This window comes from Lolium perenne, chromosome 7, assembly GCF_019359855.2.
Source record: "Lolium perenne isolate Kyuss_39 chromosome 7, Kyuss_2.0, whole genome shotgun sequence".
In the NCBI taxonomy this organism is placed as follows: Eukaryota; Viridiplantae; Streptophyta; class Magnoliopsida; order Poales; family Poaceae; genus Lolium; species Lolium perenne.
Window position 1 is genome coordinate 108,103,502 of NC_067250.2, and position 24,369 is coordinate 108,127,870.

The window sequence follows — 24,369 nt, forward strand, 5'->3', positions numbered from 1 at the left end:
GCGATAACCATGTTCATGGGGACGCCATCAACTACTCTTTGTTGAATATCATGTGAGTTGCTATGCATGTCCGTCTTGTCTGAAGTAAGGGAGATTTACCACTAGAATGGTTAGAGCATGCATAATGTTAGAGAAGAACATTGGGCCGCTAGCTAAATCCATGATCCATGGTGGAAGTTTCAGTTTTGGACAAATATCCTCAATCTCATATGAGAAAATTAATTGTTGCTACATGCTTATGCATATAAGAGGAGTCCATTATCTGTTGTCTATGTTGTCCCGGTATGGATGTCTAAGTTGAGAATAATCAATAGCGAGAAATCCGATGCGAGCTTTCTCCTTAGACCTTTGTACAGGCGGCATAGAGGTACCCCTTTGTGACACTTGGTTAAAACATGTGCATTGCGATGATAATCCAGGTAATCCGAGCTAATTAGGACAAGGTGCGGGCACTATTAGTATACTATGCATGAGGCTTGCAACTTGTAAGATATAATTTACATAACACATGTGCTTTATTACTGCCGTTGACAAAATTGTTTCTTGTTTTCAAAACCAAAGCTCTAGCACAAATATAGCAATCAATGCTTCCCTCTGCGAAGGGCCTTTCTTTTACTTATATGTTGAGTCAGTTCACCTATTTCTCTCCATCTCAAGAAGCAAACACTTATGTGAACTGTGCATTGATTCCTACATACTTGCATATTGCACTTGTTATATTACTTTACATTGACAATATCCATGAGATATACATGTTATAAGTTGAAAGCAACCGCTGAAACTTCATCTTCCTTTGTGTTGCTTCAATGCCTTTTCTTTGAATTATTGCTTTATGAGTTAACTCTTATGCAAGACTTATTGATGCTTGTCTTGAAAGTACTATTCATGAAAAGTCTTTGCTATATGATTCATTTGTTTACTCATGTCATTTACCATTGTTTTGATCGCTGCATTCATTACATGTGCTTACAATAGTATGATCAAGGTTATGATGGCATGTCACTCCAGAAATTATCTTTGTTATCGTTTACCTGCTCGGGACGAGCAGGAACTAAGCTTGGGGATGCTGATACGTCTCCGACGTATCGATAATTTCTTATGTTCCATGCCACATTATTGATGGTATCTACATGTTTTATACATACTTTATGTCATATTTATGCATTTTCCGGCACTTACCTATTAACGAGATGCCGAAGAGCCAGTTGCTGTTTTCTGCTATTTTTGGTTTCAGAAATCCTAGTAAGGAAATATTCTCGGAATTGGACGAAATCAACGCCCAGGGGCCTATTTTCACACGAAGCTTCCAGAAGACCGAAGGAGTCACGAAGTGGGGCCACGGGGCGCCGACACGCTAAGGCGGCGCGGCCAAGGGGGGCCCGCGCCACCCTAGTGTGTGCCCCCCTGTCAGGCCCCCTGACCTATCTCCTCCGCCTACTTAAAGCCTTCGTCGCGAAACCCCCAGTACCGAGAGCCACGATACGGAAAACCTTCCAGAGACGCCGCCGCCGCCAATCCCATCTCGGGGGATTCAGGAGATCGCCTCCGGCACCCTGCCGGAGAGGGGAATCATCTCCCGGAGGACTCTTCACCGCCATGGTCGCCTCCGGAGTGATGAGTGAATAGTTCACCCCTGGACTATGGGTCCATAGCAGTAGCTAGATGGTCGTCTTCTCCTAATTGTGCTTCATTGTCGGGTCTTGTGAGCTGCCTAACATGATCAAGATCATCTATCTGTAATGCTATATGTTGTGTTTGTTGGGATCCGATGGATAGAGAATACTATGCTATGTTGATTATCAATCTATTACCTATGTGTTGTTTATGATCTTGCATGCTCTCCGTTATTAGTAGAGGCTCTGGCCAAGTTTTTACTTTTAACTCCAAGAGGGAGTATTTATGCTCGATAGTGGGTTCATGCCTCCATTAAATCTGGGACAGTGACAGAAAGTTCTAAGGTTGTGGATGTGCTGTTGCCACTAGGGATAAAACATCGATGCTATGTCCGAGGATGTAGTTATTGATTACATTACGCACCATACTTAATGCAATTGTCTGTTGTTTGCAACTTAATACTGGAAGGGGTTCGGATGATAACCTGAAGGTGGACTTTTTAGGCATAGATGCATGCTGGATAGCGGTCTATGTACTTTGTCGTAATGCCCAATTAAATCTCACAATACTCATCATAACATGTATGTGCATGGTCATGCCCTCTTTATTTGTCAATTGCCCAACTGTAATTTGTTCACCCAACATGCTATTTATCTTATGGGAGAGACACCTCTAGTGAACTGTGGACCCCAATCCATTCTTTTAATCGAATACAATCTACTGCAATACTTGTTCTACTGTTTTCTGCAAACAATCATCATCCACACTATACATCTAATCCTTTGTTACAGCAAGCCGGTGAGATTGACAACCTCACTGTTTCGTTGGGGCAAAGTACTTTGGTTGTGTTGTGCAGGTTCCACGTTGGCGCCGGAATCCCTGGTGTTGCGCCGCACTACATCTCGCCGCCATCAACCTTCAACGTGCTTCTTGACTCCTACTGGTTTGATAAACCTTGGTTTCTAACTGAGGGAAACTTACTGCTGTACGCATCACACCTTCCACTTGGGGTTCCCAACGGTCGCGTGTTGTACGCGTGTCATAGTCCCACTATATATAGAGACATAATTAATATCTATTATATATAACCTCTTGGTTTATTATTAGGGTTTAGGTTTAGGGTTAACTAGGGTTTATGATTTAGGGCTAGGGTTTAGGGAGGATGATTTTTTTACATATTGCAACGTCATACACACATGTGTGGATGATATTATATTAGGGAGGAAAGAAATATTTACTTTTAATTAGTATCGTGTTGCTAAGGATTTGAACCAATGTTTGGCTTTCAAGTCTCATACCACGTGGAATTGTTATTGTATGCATGATCTAGATGGTATGTAAGATTCAACCAACATATCAATATGTGAGTGGACGAAACAAGGAAAATTTTATATATTAAAAATGCAACATAAATTTACTAAATAGGCCACCGCTAGTCGGAATCTTGTATAAAATTGGGTAGTCTGGGGTCGGTGGAAGGTCGAATAGTGTTAGTGCGAGGTGGGCGGGGGCGGTGGGAGGAAGGGTTTGTGTGGTGGGTTTTGGCGGAATGTGGTGTTGGGGTTGGGGTTAGCACATGAGGTACGTGTGTTGGGTGGGGTCGGCGCGAGGTGTGTGGTAGGGTATGTGTGAGGCCAGAATGCAGTGGGGGTGTGTGGCGGAAAGCGGAGTGAGTGAGGTTGGCTGGATGGCAGGCTGCGGTGGGTGCGAGGAATGTAGGTCGAGGGTAGTTTAGTATTAGCGGAGGAGGGTTTACAGGTTGAGTGGGTGAGTCGGGTTTAGAATGTATTTAGCGAGGGGTTTGTAGAATTACAGCTATTATAGAACCTCTTAGGGGTTGTAGTATAGTCCCACTATACATAGAGAAAGAATTAATATCTATTATATAGCCTCTTGGTTTATTATTAGGCTTTAGGGTTAGGGTTAACTAGTGTTTATGGTTATGGGTTAGGGTTTAGGGAGGATAATTTTTTACATATCACAACATCATACAAACGTGCGTGGATGATATTATTTTAGGGAGGAAATAAATATTTACTTTTACTATCGTGTTGGTAATGATTTGAACCAGTGTTTGATTTTCAAATCTGATACCACGTGGAATTGTTATTGCATGCATGATCTAGATGATATGTAAGATTCAACCAACATATCAATATGTGAGTGGAAGAAATAAGGAACATTTATATATTAATAATGCGACGTAAATTTACCAAATAGGGCACACCGCTAGTCGGAATCTTGTATAAAATTGGCTAGTCTGGGGTCGGTGGAAGGTCGAATAGTGTCAGCGCGAGGTGGGCGGGGGCGGTGGGAGGAAGGGTTTGTAGTGGGTTTTGGCGGAATGTGGTGTTGGGTTTGGGTTAGCACAGGAGGTACGTGTGTCCGCGAGAGGCATGTGGTACGGTATGTGTGGGGCCAGAATGCAGTTGGGGTCTGTGACGGAAAGCGGAGTGGGTGAGGTTGGCAGGAGGGCAGGCTGCGGTGGGTACGAGGAATATAGGTTGAGGGTAGTTTAGTATTGGCGGAGGTGGGTTTATAGGTTGAGTGGGTGAGTCGGGTTTAGAATGTATTTAGCGAGGGGTTTGTAGAATTAAATCTATTATACAACCTCTTAGGGGTTGTAGTATAGCCCCACTATACATAGAGAGAGAGAATTAATATCTATTATATAGCCTCTTGGTTTATTACTAGGGTTTAGGGTTAGGGTTAACTAGTGTATATGGTTATGGGTTAGGGTTTAGGGAGGATAATTTTGTACATATCGCAACGTCATACAAACGTGCGTGGATGATATTCTTTTAGGGAGGAAATACATATTTACTTTTACTATCGTGTTGGTAACGATTTGAACCAGTGTTTGATTTTCAAGTCTGATACAACGTGGAATTGTTACTGCATGCATGATCTAGATGGTATGTAAGATTCAACCAACATATCAATATGTGAGTGGAAGAAATAAGGAAATTTTATATATTAATGCAACGTAAATTTACCAAACAGGGCACACCGCTAGTCGGAAACTTGGGTTGTATGTGCATATCTCTATGCACAAGGCAGAAACAATAACATACATAGGGCGGCTTCTTTGTCGGACGGCAACGGATGATACGACGGGCCATTCAACTGTTCACTTGGGCTTGACAGGCATTAACCAGACAAGTCAAGTCTATGCTCACTAGAGTACTCCATTGCGACGTAGGGGACTAGAAGGAAAATTCATTTACCATTTGTATATGCCGTAGTACCATTGGTAAAAAAAATCTCCTCCTTTGTACATCTGCCGTGCCGCGTGCAAACGGTCAAACACTCCGATGTTCGAAAAAAAATCTGACATCCGCCACTTATAACTTTCACTCGTACGTTACAGATCGGGCTGCCCGGTCGATACCCAAAAAAAAAGGTTAGGTCTAGCCGGAGATGGGGGACGATAGCCGCAGCCGGAAATCCGCCATGGAGGATAAGGCTGACGCCATCCCGGACGAACTTCTTGGGCTCGTGTTCGTGCGCCTCACCAAGCATGTGGACCTAGTCCGCGCCGCTGTGACCTGCAGGCGCTGGCGCCACATCATCGTGGCCGAGAGTTTCCGCGTCCTCTGCGCTCTCCACGCCGCGCCATCCACCAAAGTCGCCGGCAGCTACCTCGTCGAGGAGCGCTCACACGGCTGGCGTATGCCTGGTCGTCATCCCGTCTTATTTTCCTCTGCCCGGCCACCTTGGACGGGGGCCGCCGCAAGGAATCTGGCGCTCGACTTCCTCCCTCGGACGAAAGACAGTGAGCTCATATGGGAGCTCGCCGACGTTCGGGCCGGCCTCCTACTCCTTCTGGACTTCAACCACGCCGAAGATGGATGGTCTTGGGTGAAGCTGTCACGTGCCATCGTCTGCGAGCCCCTGGCATGTCGCTACATGACGATCCCTCCCTCAGGGTGGTTCCACGGAAGCCATTTTGTCGCCGCCATCCTGCTCCACGGCGAGGACGCAAGGGCGTGCCTCAGTCTGTCAAATTTCAGGGTGATGTGCGTGTTCTATCAAAATGACATCACCAAGACCTACGCGTTGTCCCCCGCCTCTGGTGTCCGCTGGACCTCCTCCGGCGCCACCGTGAGTAGCAGCAGGGTGCTATGCGGCAAGGACTACTGGATGGCCGCGGGGCCGATCAGCTTTATCGGGAGCAACAAGCGGTTCGCCCTCTGGTCGGTCGGAAACTACGTTCTTGCATTCGACAAAGAGTCTGGCGAGCTCTCATCTCAGTCCTCGCCGGTCATTCTACTGGGCGGGGGCGTCGAGCTGGAGTACGTGCTAGAGCTGCCGTGACCACCTACCTTTCGAGTTATCTTATGCTAGGATTCTTGCTATCTTAGGTAGCATAGAGAAACGGTTGTATCTGTGTGAGCTTGTGATGTACCGCTTGCGTTTGTTCGCGATTAAACAGTTTTTGATGCTTTATTGCTTGCGTTCATGATCATTTATTACTAATACTACTTCCGTTCATCGAATTGAGTTGTTGCTATTTTGCAGATGTATCTTGTGTTAAGGGAACTTTTGTGAAATTTAACAAGCAAATACTTCTCTCCTCGTCAAGTACAATAAAATAGTACTCATTTCCTCGGGATGTGGATAATCAGATGGCGTGTTTATGATGGCCTGTCAGAGCCTAGTAGACCAAGTTTCAGAGAGAGAGAGAGAGAGGATTCAAAGGATTTGTAACGTGTGAGGTTTAAATGGATGGAAAATTTCCTCCGAAACATATAACTCATCTACATGCTAAAAAAAACTAAACGGATGTCCACATATCGATTTGTTAGCATGGATGCCACGTCATCATTGACATGTGGGCCACCAATTGTTAGATTTGTTATTAAGAACCTTAAATCTTAGACATGGACCTCCCCGCATATATAGTTTGTGTATTGTTAAAACTAAGTTTTTTTAATTCCTAAAATTTAGTTTTTTTGAATAATTTTTTATTTCCTATATTATTTTTATTTCAATCTGCCGCAAAGTCCACCCTCGAGAGGCCGCCAAAGATAACACAATACGAACAGTGGCTGCTTTAACAACTGGACTGAAGGTGTCACCATAATCGATGCCATGCTGCTGAGTGAACTCACGAGCAACTAGACGAGCTTTATACTTATCAACTGAGCCATCAGGACAATGCTTGGTCTTAAAAATCCATTTGCTGCCAACGATATTTACTCCAGGTGGTCGAGGAACCAACACCCAAGTATTTGTCTAACGTAGGGCAGAAAGCTCGTCACACATAGCTGCTCTCCATGCAGTATCAACAAGTGCCTCCCGATGAGAAACCGACGTCGCAAGAAAAGCACGCCGACGAGGATCATAGCGGATAGTACCATCCGTATAGTGTTTGTCACGTCTGGTGTGATCACGAGCACGGGTAACCATGCCATGTCCAGGGGCAGACGGCGTGGCTGTCGGGGCATCAGCCGATGGTGCACCAGCCAAGGGTGACGCGGCCGGAGAGGCGGTGCTCTCGGCAGGGGGTGTCATGGGCTGGGAAGGAGGATGGGCCGCGGGAGACGGAGGCCCATCTGGCACGTCGCTAGGCTCCCGCGAAGGCGAGGGAGGATCCGGAGGCGATGGCCCGGTCTCCGCGCATGGTTCGGGAGGCGTGCATCCATGCACGTCGATCATACCAGCTGGAGAGGGGACGTCGATCGCTGGTGACGTTGAGGGCGCAACCTACACATGTGGAGAGCTCGCACAAACAGCTGTATTAGTAGACAAATATGACAGGTCATAATTCCGCATATTGGCACTCGTAACCGGTTCATCGGAAGGGGAAGCTATGGCATGCACAAGGGTGGAAACGTCAATGAAAACACCGGGAGTGGAATACGGAAACACGGACTCGTCAAAACTGACATCACGGGAAATATAAATACGTCCCGTGGACCGATCTGGACATTTGTATCCCTTATGCATAGGACTATACCCGAGGAAAACACACATAGTGGAGCGAGCTTGCGTGCATTATACTTACGCAAGCTAGGCCAGCAGGCGACCCCAAAGGTGCGAAGGAAAGTGTAATCTGGATGAACTCCAAGAAGGCGATGGAAGGGTGTGCCCTTATGCAAAACAGGAGTAGGCATGCGATTTATAAGGTACTAGGCAGTGAGAAACGCCTCGTCCCAATAGCGAAGGGGAAGAGATGAATGAGCCAAGAGAGCTAGCCCCGTCTCAACCAAGTGGCGATGTTTTCGTTCAGCGATACCATTCTACTGAGTGGGCGATCCCGGTGCGCTGAAAATAGAGATGAAGTTTGTGGTATTCACCACCCCAGTCAGATTGGACAACCCTAATCTTTGTGTTCAAAAGATGCTCGACATTCGCTTGAAACGCATAAAAAACCTGCTCAACATCATACTTGTGCTTAAGAAGGTAGATCCAACAAAAACGAGAATAATCATCGACAAAGCTAACATAATATTGGTAACCACCGGATGAAGCAATAGCAAGACCCCACAGATCAGAATGAATCAACTCAAGGGGAACAGTGGAAACATGATAAGAATCTTTATAAGGTAATTGTCGACTTTTAGCACGCTGACAGGCATCACAAACCAAAGTTTGACTAGAGGAAGAACACAAAAGATCGTTTTGCTTAACAATAGACTGGACCACATTATTCGAAGGATGACCGAGACGCTGATGCCACTGGGACGGAGTAATCTTGATGCTGGATGACGCATGGCGGGATGATGAAGACGCACGGGTAAACGGGGTAGGGTACAACCCGTCCTGGCTTCTACCGTGAAGAAGAGTTCGCCTCTTGGCCTTGTCCATAACAAGGAAAAAGAATTTATGAAATTCAACAAAGACGTCATTATCGCAAACAAGACGATAGACATATAAAAGGTGCTTGTTAATGTTTGGAACATGAAGAATATTGCGAAGCTGAAGGGATGAACCGGCTAAATTCGAATGACCAATATGCGAAATAGACAAACATGCACCATTGGCCACTTGCACTTGGTCCGTCCCGCCACAGCGCTCATGCATGTAGAGGCGCTCAAGATCACTTGTCAGGTGATCCGTCGCACCGGAGTCCATGATCTAGTGCGGAGGGTTGTTGGAGGAGGTCGATGATGTGTTGCCGGAGCTAGGATAGTCGTCGTAGCGGGTGCGGCAGTCCGAGGCCTCATGTCCCCAATTCTTGCAGATTTGGCACTTGGGGCGCCAGCGACGGCTGCCGTTGCCTCCTCCATTGCGACCATTGCCGTCACCATCGCGGCGTCGGTCCTGGCCACCACCATCGCGGCGCCGATCCTTCTGCTGGTAGTTGCCCGTGGAGCCTCCTGACGGGCGACGGTCTTGCTGCTGGTAGTTGGGCTGCTGCTGGTAGCCGCCCGGCGCGCCACCAGATGGTCGACCAGGGTTGGTATGACCTGGACGCGATGTAGCATTCGCAGACGAGGTCCACTCATCACCCTCGGCTTGCTGCGCCTATTGGAGCCCCTCATAGTTCGGGACCATGGAGTAGAAAGACGGTAGCGTGACCGGAACGATCGCCATGTTGAGCGATCCGGCGATGGGGTTGAAGGCCTACCCGGAGCCAATGAGCATGTAGTCGATGATGTCGTCATCGGAGAGCGGAGAGCCGGCGGTGGCCATGGCATCGGCAAGTGCCTTCACCTTCTGCATATACTCGCCCGCCGTCATGTCCTGCTTCTTCAGCGCCTGGATCTGGCGCTTCATGTGCTGAACTCCGGCACGGTTCTGTGCGCCGAACATGGACTGAACAGCAGACCACGCCGCTGCGGCTGTGGGGCAGCCCAACAACTGGCACACGATATCCTCCGTCATCGAGGAGAGGAGGAGCCCGAGGACCTTCTGATCTTGTGTCCACCACCGGTGATAGTCGGGGTTGTCCACGACGCGGGCGTCAGCACCTCCCCCTTCGGTGAGGGTTTTGCTTGGTGCGGCCGTGGTGCCGTCGAGGTGCCCATGAAGAGAGGCGCCAGAGAAGTTGGTGAGGGTGAGGGCGCGCCACAGCATGTAGTTGTTGCGGTCGAGGCGGACGGCGATGGTGGGAACGACCGCGGGAGCTGCGATCGTGGTTGCCGGCGACGAGATGATGGCGCCGACGTTGGTGGAGAGGGGCAGCGATCTGCTGGTCATGGCGGTGGCTGAGATTGATCGGTGGCGCTAGGGTTGGGAGGCGGCGGTGGGCTGATCAGGCTCTGATACCAAATTATTATTTAGGGTTTGCGTGAGGCAAAGCCCTCACGTGTCTCTCCTTTATATAATGATCAACATACAAGATACAAGGTACAATCGTACACGTACACAACAGATGTATCCCTATACAAGATATACACTAGACCTATCTTAACAATGGCTGCGTCCTCTGCCGAATTGACAGATTGGACGATGACCGCTTCCACGTCATGCTTGTGGCTCTCCTGTTGCGCCGCTGCAGCCGCTGTGACCAAATGTTATCCACTATCTCACTCAGATCTGTATAGTAACTATAATTGTATCAAGATTACAAATTGGAGAGTAGGATTTCGAATCCGAGGAAGAGGAAGGGGAGAGTTAGGCCAAGCCAGGCCAGGCCGAAGCCAATTACAAATTCACCACCGATCCCAGGCCTCCCTCTCTGTATCTTTTACCCTGGGCCTACACGAATACAACTCAGCGGAGGAGTGGAGGACGTAGTCACGTGCCGGGTAGCGCTTGCTTTCCTTGCGTTGCCTTCTGTCTCGCTGTGCTTCTGCTTGTGGGTGACCATCATCAGCAGGCTCGTTAACACCCCTGAAAGTTCTTTCACTTTCTAGTGCATTTCAAGATGAAATTCTTGATTCAACCAGATTCTTGTTTAGTCTTCAACAATGCAGTGGACAATGAGCTCACGGTCATAGATTTGCAGTCTTATATATGCACAAGAGACTCCCAGTGTAACTTTGAAAAGAACATGGTCATGTGTAGCGCAAGGCCACTCCTGGAATAGTAACGAGCTTCCTGGGCACTGTTGGAGAACATCAATCACCGGTCACTGGTGGAAAAAGAGGCTTTAATCCTGGTTTGCAACGTCCATTAATACCGGTTGTGCAATCGGTATTAAACATGCGGGACTAAAGCCCCCACCCTTTAGTCGCGGTTGGTTACGAACCGCGACTAAAGGCCCGTCCACGTGGGCGCCAGGCGACGGTAGGGGCGGAGGACCTTTAGTCGCGGTTCTTCTGGCCAACCGCGACTAAAGGCCGCCACAGTTTTTTGGTTTTTGCCCCCCCCCCCCCCCCCCCCCCCAAACCTGGTTTCTTTTTAATTTGTATTGTTTTATTTCTTTTGTGTTTTATTTTAATTTTGAAGGAGTTTCACATATTCTACGGTACTACATACATGCATATGAATGTACAATTTCAAACAAATTTGAAATTAGAACCAAAAAGAATTCAAGAGGAATATACAATATATATTCAATATCATCGGATGACCATATACAATTTTTAACAAGTTTACATACATAATTTAATGCATATGAAGTTCTACGTCCTCTACATAGTGTTCTCCTTTAGGATCGACGACTTCCCTCATGAACCATCCAGCTAGTTCCTCTTGAAGTGGTCGGAAGCGAGCTTCTGGACTAAGCATCTTCCGGAGGTTATTCCTCTTGACATTGTTATCACACGGAACCCGCTCAGAGGTGTATCTCCGGATCATCTCACAAACATAGTATCCACATAGATTGGTCCCCGGTGGCTGAATATCCCCAGTCGCAGCCACTGACCGCATGAATTGTAGCTCTTTTTTGAATTCACCGACCCTTTCATCTGAGAACCGTCTCCAAACCCTACGAGGCAAAGAAAATTAAATGAACAAGAGAGTTATTAGTTACTTGATATTAGGAAATGAACGAAATAGGCCGATCGATATAGAGCGCAAATGAATGAAAATAATTACTTCTGCAACATTCTTCTCATGTCGCCCCAAAGCTTTGCATCCAGAGTCAGAGAGTCCTGGACGAGACATGTGGAGGTGTGAAATTTAATTACTAGCAGAATCCAGTGGAACCTGCGGACATGATACATGCACAGTCATGCATAACTCATCGATTAGCCGGCCACATACAATGCATGGAGTAAACAAAAGAGAATGTGCTCAAGACAGAAACACTCACCCAAAATGGTAAGAAAATAGAATATCACTTTTGAGTTCCTGCTTTGTAAGAAACCGCCACAGGTCGGCCTCCATGTCGGCGGGGTGATGTTCTAACACATATCCATTAACGATGTGTGGGTCAATGAACCCAACAACATGGATGTTCCTTACTTCGCATTCCTTAATCTTCATTCTGCATAATAGCGTACACAACAATATAGTTAGGACATATATATAGTGCATGCAATATGAACGAGATGGGGTAGAAATAAATCACTTACAGAACGTAGCAACTGATGATAGATTTGTCGAGCTCGCGCAGATTGAAAAGCTGGAACAATTCACTCAGATGAATTGTTACATAGTAATGTTTGAAGTGATGCTCATATCTAACTTCCGCATAAATATATTATTTGGTGTTTTTATTTTTTATGTAACCCTTGTACCATTTCAGCAGACTTTTCATTTGTGGAGGTAGATCCTCTTCCTGCGTAGGCTCGACGAGAGGCCCATTCGGCACATATGTAATTACTACCTCCTTCACTGACGCCTCATCAAGGCCTAACAGTGCATGAATAGTCATACCGATCAGGGCCGCTTGTTCTCTGGCAGCCGTTACGGTCATTCCCTGTTCTGCCGCAGCTGCTATGATTGTGGGGTCCATTAGTTCAGCATCCGGACCGGCGGCTTTCACTATGAGCGGGGCGATCAATTGTTTACTTTGTTCCCCGAGCTGGGCAACTCGTTTCCCGCTTTTTTTACTTGCTAATTCTTTCTCGGCCTCCTACAAGGCTTTCTTCTCCTGCTTCTCCACCAGCTCTTTCTTCTCCTTCAATATGAGTGCCTGCCTACGAAGTTCACGTGCATAGTCGTCAGGCAGATTCTTCGCGGCTTGGGAGGGTGTGCTCAAAAATGACTTAGCCCACTTCTTTTCCTTGTCAGAATATACTGGTTTGGGCTCGTGCTCTCTTCTCGCCTGGCATTCTGCCCTCCATTTCTCATGGTGAGCAGCCGCGGCCGCGTCAACTTCCTCGGCACTACGTTCCCAAGGCCTCGTGGGGAGAGGCTTCAGTGATGGCTCCGGTACCTTTGTGGTCTTAGGTACATAAGGGTCCGGGTTAATAGTCCAGGACTGCTTCTGCTTCTTCGCCGGAGGTGGATTGGGGGGCGGCGTCTGCTTACCCGCCCGGGGCGGACTGGGGGCGGCGGCTGCTTACCCGCCGGAGGTGAATTGGGGGGGCAGCGTCGGCTGACGTGAAGGAGGTGTAGGTGAAGCACCACCACCACCACCACCGCCACCGCCACCACCACCGTAGGGGGTGGACTTGTTGGCCTTGGTGCCTCGCCTGGAAACTTGATAAACTTCTTTTGCCATAGAATGAAATGGCGCTTGACATCTCCAAGTCTTCTCTCCCCTTCAGGTGTAGCAATGTCAATCTCCAGGTCCTCAAACCCTTGTACTATGTCCTCCACCGTGACACAAGCATAGCCATCTTGAATGGGCTTGTTATGGTGGAGTGCTCCAGGTTCACATGGTAAAGCACTGCCGATGGCTACCTTCATGGACATGTTCCCCATTGGATAATACAGATGACATTCTTTCATCTCCTTTACATCGTCCACGGGGTAGCGAGGAGGCTCCGGTGCAGTAATTTCGATCGCCGGAGGCTCCGGTGCAGTAATTTCGATTGTCGGTGCATGTGCACCAGCCGGTGGGGCCTCCGTGGAAGCCACGCTGCTTCTCCGCTGCTGGCTTCCGACATCCGGTGGATGATCTTCATGCTGCGTCCGAGCTGCATCTCTTTCTTGTACTAGTACATCCACAGTTTTCTTCATCTCATTGAATTCCGATGCCAACCGCGCCGGCTCATCTTTTTGCTGATCCGCCTTTCTCTTACGGCTTCTGTAACTGTAGGGGTCATCTTCCTGGGAAAACCCTTCTTCCCACGAAATGACGTCTTTGCCTCGTACACGTCCTCCATGTTCAGGATTCACGAGGGCTCTTGTCAGCTGGTCATTCTCTCTGTTGAACTTGATCTTCCCCTCTTGAGCATCCCTCATTGCGTCAATAAGGGCTTGGGTGGGTTTAAACTTTGTGTCTCTGTGGGTACACTCCCCTGTCACCGGGTCTAGCGTTCCCCCATGCCCGTACCACCAGCTTTTGGCCCTAGGGTCCCATCCCTCGGTACCTAGAGGGATTCCTCGCGCCCTCAGGTCATCCTCCATCTTCTGCCACTTAGGCTCCGAAAGGCGGTATCCTCCTGGCCCCATAATATGATTGTACTGCTTCTTAGCCACATTTGCCTTATTTTTATCCGATATGGCCTTGAATTCCTCTGATTTCTTTTGCCTCACAAATTCGGGCCAATCATCTTTCAGCTTCTCATACTGTCCGGTGAAATCCGGAGTCTTCCCCTTCTCGACATATTGAGCCGCTAAATTTTTCTTGTATGTGCGGAATGCTGTGGCCATCTTCTGAAGAGCGAACTCTTTGACCAGCCTCCTCCTCTTACGTCCCTCTGGATCGTCGTTACCGAATTCATCTTTTTTTGCGGTATTCCGGAGGTAGAACGAAATGCTCCATAAGCGTTCTCCAGCATTCCTTTTTCTTTCTCTTGCTAACGAAACTGGAACCAACACGTGCCTTCACTGGCTCATGCCATTCCTGGACGGTGATCGGGACGCTGTCTCTAACAACGACTCCGCATTGGTTGATGAACTTGGTGTACGCCTCTTCGGGCTCCAGCGGCTTGCCTCTTGGACTGATAACATCAATGGTATATATTACTCCTTGTTTCAACGTCTTGGTTTTGCCACGCTTTATCTTCACCGATTTTTTTGACGATCCGCTGGCCGAGGGCTAAAATAAGAAAGAGAGTCGAGTTAATACACATATTTATTGAAATCGATAAATTTGTATCACCAGCTGAGGCTCAATGTATATATATACCTCGCCGGAGGTGGTGATTGCTAATTGCTTATCAACATCGCCGGAGGTGTTTGTCGACGGTTCACCTCCATCAACAGTGTCCGTTCCTTCGTCATCACCTCGCTGACGACCTTCATCTTCACCGCCAAGGTTCAGATAAGAAGAGATATCTTCTTCTTCATCTTCTTGGGGCGGAACATAAAGAATGTCGCCGTTTATGATGCCGAAAAGATGTGCCTCGGCTTTCGGATTATAGTTATCCCTAATCGGGTTGGCTCTATCGTCCGCCATATGTGTCACTCCTGAAAACATGTAGTAAAAACTAATTAATTGTGTATATGCCAGCATTATCACATCTCTTCTACATTAAAGATAGAGGCCGACGAGGGAGGCGAGAGGGGGAACGCATATTAGATGTGTATATGCGGACGTCGACCTCGCCTCGCAGTGACCGCGTGACCGAGAGACCGGTGGCGGTGGTGAAAGGGCGGTGGCGAAAGGGCGGTGGCGGTGGCGGTGCCGATCCTGTCTCTCGTAAAAAAACAAAATAAACCCCGCGCGTATACGGAGGGGGCGGCGAGGCCCTCGCCGCCCCCTCCGTATACACGCGGGGTCGGTGGCGAAAGGGCGGTGGCGAAATTAATTATTCACATAATAATTTAGTTCTTCACATAATAATTTAATTAAGTTACATTTTTAATTAACAAAAGTTAGTAACAAATTAGTTACAAATTAGTTCTTCACATAATTAGTTACAAATTAGTTACAAAATTAGTCACAAAATTAGTTCCAAATTAGTTACAAAATTAGTCACAAAATTAGTCACAAAATTAGTTACAAATTAGTCACAAAATTAGTTAAAATTAGTTCTTCACATAATAATTTAATTAAGTTACATTTTTAATTAACAAAAGTTATTTTAAAATTAAAAAAACAAAAAAAAACAAAAAAAAATCAGCCAGGCGCCCCTGGCCTCTCTCCTCTCCCTCTGCTTTCTCTCTCTCCCTGGCCAGGCGCGCGGCGGCCGATGCATGCGTGCGGCGACGGATGCAAGGGGCGGCGGCAGCGAAAGCAGCGGCGCGGCGCACGTGTGGCGGCGGCGGCAGTGGTTCTGGGGAGAACCTACGACGAGCGCGGCGTTTCCGAGACGAGGGCGGCGCGCGACGCGCGGCGCGGTTCTTACGGGAGGAGGCGGCGCTCTCGGCGAAGCGGCACGACGTCTACGGCGAGGAGCTGCGCGCGGCGCGCGCGCGCAGCGGCGGCGTCGTTGGCGGCGGGGCGGGCGGCGGCGTCGATCGGTGCGGCACGGTCTTGCGAGAGAAATCGCGGAGAAGACGAGGTTGGGGAGGCGACGGTTCGGGCTTTGTATTTATAGCCCCCTTTAGTCGCGGTTGGGCAGGCGACCCCCGACTAAAGGGTACCCTTTAGTCGCGGTTGGCCAGACCAACCGCGACTAAAGGGTTTTTTCGGCGGGTTTTTGCGTTCCCGCGCGCAACGACCTTTAGTCGCGGTTGGCCAGGCCAACCGCGACTAAAGGTATTTTTCAAAATACTTTTCTTTTTCAAAATCTTAAAAATACAAATAATATATCAAAAAAATCAGATAAATAAAACTAATTCAATTCAAAATCTTAAAATCACAAATAATATATCAAAAAATTCACAAAAATAAAACTAATTCAATTCAAATTCTTATAAATACAAATAATATATGAAAAAATTCAGAAAAATAAAACTAATTCAATTCAAAATCTTAAAGATACAAATAATATATCAAAAAATTAAGAAAAATAAAACTAATTCAATTCAAATTTTTAAAAATACAAATAATATATCAAAAAATTCAGAAAAATAAAACTAATTCAATTCAAATTCTTAAAAATATAAATAATATATCAAAAAATTCAGAAAAATAAAACTAATTCAATTCAAATTCTTAAAAATACAAATAATATATGAAAAAATTCAGAAAAATAGAACTAATTCATTTCAGAATGTTTAAAATACAAATAATATATCAAAAAAATCAGAAAAATCCAATGTCTTCCCTCATCTGTCTTCCTGCCCCCCGCTTCCAACCAGTTCTTCCCGGTCACCTCTGTCTTCCCACAAGTTCTTCCCGGCCCGTCTTCCCACCAGTTCTTTCCCGCCTATGTCTTCCCGCCATTTCTTCACGCCTCTGTCTTCCCACCACTTTCTTCCCGCCTCTTTCTTCCCGCATTTAGTCCAGGTTGCACCCACCAGCCGGGACTAAAGCTTACCCAAACGTCCTTATCCCGCCATTTCTTCCCTGTCTTCCCGCCACTTTCTTCCCGCCTCCTGTCTTCCCGCTCCCATTTTCCCGCCATTTCTCACTACATATATGTAGCCCGGCTTGGCCAGCATTATCACATCTCTACAATCTCTCATCACTCTCTCATGGATTCCACCGCACCCACTCTAACCTACCAGCAGGTGGAGGAGCTTTGCGCCTCGAACTACCCTTGCCCACCGGGCTACCGCATCCCCGCCGGCTGGAGCCTAAGCGCCGGAGGCGTGCCGGTCCCTCCCGTCCCTCAGGGTACTGCGCGTCGGGCGGCCATCACGAACCACTACTACCTCGATCTCACGCCGGAGCAGCGGATGAATCCCCGCTGGCATCCCGATAACCAGCATACTTGGGACGCCTTCTTCATCAATCGGCGTGACAGGGCGCTCGCCAGGTATGAGGAGGACGGTCTGCCTCCTGGGAACTTCCACGAGGCCGGCCGTCGGCTATGGTGGTACGGCCGGACTCTACAGAGCGTCATGGACTATGATACGTCTCCAATGTATCGATAATTTCTTATGTTCCATGCTTGTTTTATGACAATACCTACATGTTTTATACATACTTTATGTCATATTTATGCATTTTCCGGCACTAACCTATTAACAAGATGCCGAAGAGCCAGTTGCTGTTTTCTGCTGTTTTTGGTTTCAGAAATCCTAGTAAGGAAATATTTTCGGAATTGGACGAAATCAATGCCCAGGATCTTATTTTTCCACGAAGCTTCCAGAAGTCCGAAAGGGAAACGAAGTGGGGCGACGAGGCGCCCACACAACAGGGCGGCACGGCCAGGGCTTGGGCCGCGCGGCCCTAGCATGTGGGGCCCTCGTGGCGCCCCCTGACCTACCCTTCCGCCTACTTAAGCCTTCGTCGATAATAACTCCAGTACCGAGAGCCACGATACGGAAAACCTTCCAGAGACGCCGCCGCCGCCAATCCCATCTCGGGGGATTCAGGAGATCGCCTCCGTCACCCTGCCGGAGAGGGGAATCATCTCCCGGAGGACTCTTCACCGCCATGGTCGCCTCCGGAGTGATGTGTGAGTAGTTCACCCCTGGACTATGGGTCCATAGCAGTAGCTAGATGGTCGTCTTCTCCTAATTGTGCTATCATTGTTGGATCTTGTGAGCTGCCTAACATGATCAAGATCATCTATTTGTAATGCTACATGTTGCGTTTGTTGGGATCCGATGAATATTGAATGCTATGTTATGTTGATTATCAATCTATCATCTATGTGTTGTTTATGATCTTGCATGCTCTCCGTTATTAGTAGAGGCTCTGGCCAAGTCGTTACTTGTAACTCCAAGAGGGAGTATTTATGCTCGATAGTGGGTTCATGCCTCCATTAAATCTGGGACAGTGACATAAAGTTCTAAGGTTGTGGATGTGTTGTTGCCACTAGGGATAAAACATCAATGCTATGTCTAAGGATGTATTTGTTGATTACATTACGCACCATACTTAATGCAATTGTCTGTTGTTTGCAACTTAATACTGGAAGGGGTTCGGATGATAACCTGAAGGTGGACTTTTTAGGCATAGATGCATGCTGGATAGCGGTCTATGTACTTTGTCGTAATGTCCAATTAAATCTCACACTACTCATCATAACATGTATGTGCATTGTCATGCCATCTTTATTTGTCAATTGCCCAACTGTAATTTGTTCACCCAACATGCTATTTCTTATAGGAGAGACACCACTAGTGAACTGTGGACCCTGGTCCATTCTTTACATCGAATACAATCTACTGCAAATATTGTTCTTACTGTTTTCTGCAAACATCATCATCCACACTATACATCTAATCCTTTGTTACAGCAAGCCGATGAGATTGACAACCTCACTGTCACGTTGGGGCAAAGTATTTTGGTAGTGTTGTGCAGGTTCCACGTTGGCGCCGGAATCCCTAGTGTTGCGCCGCACTACACTCCGCCGCCATCAACCTTCAACGTGATTATTGGCTCCTACTGGTTCGATAAACCTTGGTTTCTTACTGAGGGAAAACTTGCCGCTGTACGCATCACACCTTCCTCTTTGGGTTCCCAACGGACGCGTGTTGTACGCGTATCAAGCTCTTTTTCTGGCGCCATTGCCGGGGAGATCAAGACACGCTGCAAGGGGAGTCTCCACTTCCAATCTCTTTACTTTGTTTTTGTCTTGCTTTACTTTTATTTACTACTTTGTTTGCTGCATTATATCAAAATACAAAAAAATTAGTTGCTAGCTTTACTTTATTTACTGTCTTGTTTGCGTTCTCCATATTAAAAACACAAAAAAATTAGTTACTTGCATTTACTTTATCTAGTTTGCTTTATTTACTATTGCTAAAATGGGTACTCCTGAAAATACTAAGTTGTGTGACTTCACAAACACAAATAATAATGATTTCTTATGCACACCCATTGCTCCACCTGCTACTACAGCGGAATTCTTTGAAATTAAACCTGCTTTACTGAATCTTGTTATGAGAGAGCAATTTTCTGGTGTTAGTTCTGATGATGCTGCTGCCCATCTTAATAATTTTGTTGAACTTTGCGAAATGCAAAAGTATAAGGATGTATATGGTGACATTATAAAATTAAAATTGTTTCCTTTCTCATTAAGAGGAAGAGCTAAAGATTGGTTGCTATCTTTGCCTAAGAATAGTATTGATTCATGGACTAAATGTAAGGATGCTTTCATTGGTAGATATTATCCTCCTGCTAAAATTATATCTTTGAGAAGTAGCATAATGAATTTTAAACAATTGGATAATGAGCATGTTGCCCAAGCATGGGAAAGAATGAAATCTTTGGTTAAAAATTGCCCAACCCATGGACTGACTACTTGGATGATCATCCAAACCTTTTATGCAGGATTGAATTTTTCTTCGCGGAACCTATTGGATTCAGCTGCTGGAGGTACTTTTATGTCCATCACTCTAGGCGCCTCAACAAAGCTTCTTGATAATATGATGATTAATTACTCTGAATGGCACACGGAAAGAGCTCCACAAGGTAAGAAGGTAAATTTTGTCGAAGAAACCTCCTCCTTGAGTGATAAGATTGATGCTATTATGTCTATGCTTGTGAACGGTAGGATAAATGTTGATCCTAATAATGTTCCGTTAGCTTGATTGGTTGCCCAAGAAGAACATGTTGATGTGAACTTCATTAAAAATAATAATTTCAACAACAATGCTTATCAGAACAATTCTAGTAACAACTATAGGCCATATCCTTATAATAATGGTAACGGGTATGGTAATTATTACGGGAATTCTTACAACAATAATAGGAATACACCCCCTGGACTTGAAGCCATGATTAAAGAATTTATTAGTACACAAACTGCTTTTAGCAAATCTGTTGAAGAAAAGCTTGAGAAAATTGATATACTTGCTTCTAAAGTCGATAGTCTTGCTGCTGATGTTGATCTTTTGAAATCGAAAGTTATGCCTAATGAAAATAAAGATATTAAGTCATTTTCTGCAGCAAACGCCATCCAAGTTAGAATTAATGAGAATATTAGATTGATAGCCGAATTGCGTGCTAGGTGGGAAAAAGAAGAAAATGCTAAAGATAACAATATAGCTAAAGTTTGGACTATTACCACCACTAGCAATGCTAATGCTTCACATGTTGCTACACCTCCTACTATTAATGGTAAAATAATTGGTGTTGGCAATGTTTCTACTTCTAATGCAAAGCACTGCCAAAGCCGGAACACTGCTAAAGCTGAAAGCTACTTTGTGATAAAACTGCTGAATTTTTTTTCCAATATTGGGGACAATGATCCCATTGCTTTAGATCATAATGGTTTAGATTTTGATGATTATCACATCTCTGAAGTTATAAAGTTCTTACAAAAACTTGCTAAAAGTCCTAATGCTAGTGCTATAAATTTGGCCTTTACGAAACATATTACAAATGCTCTCATAAAAGCTAGAGAAGAGAAACTAAAACTTGAAACTTCTATTCCTAGGAAGTTAGAAGATGGTTGGGAGCCCATCATTAAGATGAAGGTCAATGATTTTGATTGCAATGCTTTATGTGATCTTGGTGCAAGTATTTCCGTTATGCCTAGGAAAATCTATAATATGCTTGACTTGCCACCATTGAAAAATTGTTATTTGGATGTTAATCTTGCTGATAATTCTACAAAGAAACCTTTGGGGAGGATTGATAATGTTCGCATTACGGTTAACAATAACCTTTTCCCCGTTGATTTTGTTGTGTTGGATATTGAATGCAATGCATCTTGTCCCATTATATTGGGAAGACCTTTTCTTCGAACTGTTGGTGCTATTATTGATATGAAGGAAGGTAATATTAAATATCAATTTCCTCTCAAGAAATGTATGGAACACTTCCCTAGAAAGAGAATGAAGTTACCTTTTGATTCTATCATTAGAACAAATTATGATGTTGATGCTTCATCTCTTGATAATACTTGATACACACTTTCTGCGCCTAGCTGAAAGGCGTTAAAGAAAAGCGCTTATGGGAGACAACCCATGATTTTACTTCTGCACTTTTGTTTTATATTTGAGTCTTGGAAGTTGTTACTACTGTAGCAACATCTCCTTATCTTAATTTTTTTGCATTGTTGTGCCAAGTAAAGTCTTTGATAGTAAGGTTCATACTAGATTTGGATTACTGCGCGGAAACAGATTTCTTGCTGTCGCAAATTTGAGCAGTAGTCTCTGTAGGTAACTCAGAAAAATCTGCCAATTTACGTGAGTAATCCTCAGATATGTACGCAACTTTCATTAAATTTGAGCATTTTCATTTGAGCAAGTCTGGTGCACCTTAAAAATTTGTCTTTACGGACTGTTCTGTTTTGACAGATTCTGCCTTTTATTTCGCATTGCCTGTTTTGCTATGTTTGATGGATTTCTTTATTCCATTAACTTTCAGTAGCTTTGTGCAATGTCCAGAAGTGTTAAGAATGATTATGTCACCTCTGAACATGTGAATTTTGATTATGCACTAACCCTCTAATGAGTTGTTTTGAGTTTGGTGTGGAGGAAGTTTTCAAGGATCAAGAGAGGAGGATGATACAATATGATCAAGGAGAGTGAAAGCTCTAAGCTTGGGGATTCCCCCGTGGTTCATCCCTGCATATTTCAAGAGGACTCAAGCATCTAAGCTTGGGGATGCCCAAGGCATCCCCTTCTTCATCGACAACATTATCAGGTTCCTCTAGTGAAACTACATTTTTATTCCATCACATCTTATGTGCTTTACTTGGAGCGTCTGTATGTTTTTATTTTTATTTTGTTTGAATAAAGTTGGATCCTAGCATTCATTGTGTGGGAGAAAGACACGCTCCGCTGTTGCATATGGACAAATATGTCCTTCGCTTTACTCATAATGTTCATGGCGAAGGTTGAAACTGCTTCGTTAATTGTTATATGGTTGGAAACGGGAAATGCTACATGTGGTAATTGGTAGAATATCTTGAATAATTTGATACTTGGCAATTGTTGTGCTCATAAGGATCATGTTTAAGCTCTTGCATCATATACTTTGCACCTATTAGTGAAGAAATACATAGAGCTTGCTAAAATTTGGTTTGCATGATTGGTCTCTCTAAGGTCTAGATATTTTCTAGTAAGGGTTTGAACAACAAGGAAGACGGTGTAGAGTCTTATAATGCTTGCAATATGTTTTCATGTGAGTTTTGCTGTACCGGTTCATACTTGTGGTTGCTTCAAATAACCTTGCTAGCCTAAGCCTTGTATTGAGAGGGATTACTTCTCGTGCATCCAAATCCTTGAGCCAAAAATTATGCCATTTGTGTCCACCATACCTACCTACTACATGGTATTTCTCTGCCATTCCAAAGTAAATTGCTTGAGTGCTACCTTTAAACAATTCAAAATTTATCATCCCTTATTTGTGTCAATGTTTTATAGCTCATGAGGAAGTATGTGGTGTTTATCTTTCAATCTTGTTGGGCAACTTTCACCAATGGACTAGTGGCTTCATCCGCTTATCCAATAATTTTGCAAAAAGAGCTGGCAATGGGATTCCCAGTCCCAAATTAATCAACCTTCATAATTTTACAAAAAAATAGACACTCCTCCATGATATGTGATTGTTGGACGGCACCCGAAGATTCGGTTAGCCATGGCTTGAGAAAGCAAAGGTGGGGAGGAGTGTCATCTAAACAAAACTAAAATAAAAAGGCACTCCTTCATGGTATGAGATTGTTGGCAGGCACCCGAGGATTCGGTTAGCCATGGTTTGTGAAAGCAAGGTTGGAAGGAGTGCCACCCAAAAATAAAAATGTTTCATGGGAGCCGCTCTTTGAAGGTTTGTCTGGCAAGGGGGTTAGAGTACCCACTACCATTCGTTGACAACAACAAACACCTCTCAAAATTTACTTTTATGCTCTCTTTATGTTTTCAAAATAAAAGCTCTAGCATAAATATAGCAATCAATGCTTCCCTCTGCGAAGGGCTATTCTTCTACTTTTATGTTGAGTCAGTTCACCTACTTCTTTCTGTCTTAGAAGCAAACACTTGTGTTAACTGTGCATTGATTCTTACATACTTGCATATTTGCATTCATCATATTACTTTATGTTGACAACTATCCATGAGATATACATGTTACAAGTTGAAAGCAACTGCTGAAAGTTAATCTTCCTTTGTGTTGCTTCAATGCCTTTACTTTGAATTTATTGCTTTATGAGTTAACTCTTATGCAAGACTTATTGATGCTTGTCTCGCAAGTACTATTCATGAAAAGTCTTTGCTATATGATTCAATTGTTTAACCATTGTCTTTACCATTGCTTCGAATCGCTGCATTCATTACATGTGCTTACAATAGTATTGATCATGATTATGATGGCATGTCACTTCAGAAATTATCTTTGTTATCGTTTACCTACACGGGACGAGTAGGAACTAAGCTTGGGGATGCTGATACGTCTCCAACGTATCGATAATTTCTTATGTTCCATGCTTGTTTTATGACAATACCTACATGTTTTATACATACTTTATGTCATATTTATGCATTTTCCGGCACTAACCTATTAACAAGATGCCGAAGAACGATTCTTGTTTTCTGTTGCTGTTTACGGTTTTGAGAAATCCTAGTAAGGAAATATTCTCGGAATTGGACGAAATCAACACCCAGGATCTTATTTTTCCACGAAGCTTTCAGAAGTCCGAAAGGGAAACGAAGTGGGGCGACGAGGCGCCCACACAACAGGGCGACGCGGCCAGGGCTTGGGCCGCGCGGCCCTAGCGTGTGGGGCCCTCGTGGCGCCCCCTGACCTACCCTTCCGCCTACTTAAGCCTTCGTCGATAATAACTCCAGTACCGAGAGCCACGATACGGAAAACCTTCCAGAGACGACGCCGCCGCCAATCCCATCTCGGGGGAT

At 45.2% G+C, this 24,369-nt stretch overlaps 1 protein-coding gene across 1 annotated transcript; it reads right to left on the reverse strand.

Moving 5' to 3' along the window:
• Positions 1–9,186: 9,186 nt before the first annotated feature.
• On the reverse strand, positions 9,187–9,762 carry LOC139833664 (uncharacterized). Its single transcript, XM_071824001.1, has one exon. It carries the CDS (start codon positions 9,760–9,762, stop codon positions 9,187–9,189), a length of 576 nt encoding a protein of 191 aa, XP_071680102.1.
• Positions 9,763–24,369: the final 14,607 nt, after the last annotated feature.

Excerpts from the sequence above, each read along its gene's own strand:
- LOC139833664 (XM_071824001.1), bottom strand. The coding sequence starts at position 9,762 with ATGACCAGCAGATCGCTGCCCCTCTCCACCAACGTCGGCGCCATCATC.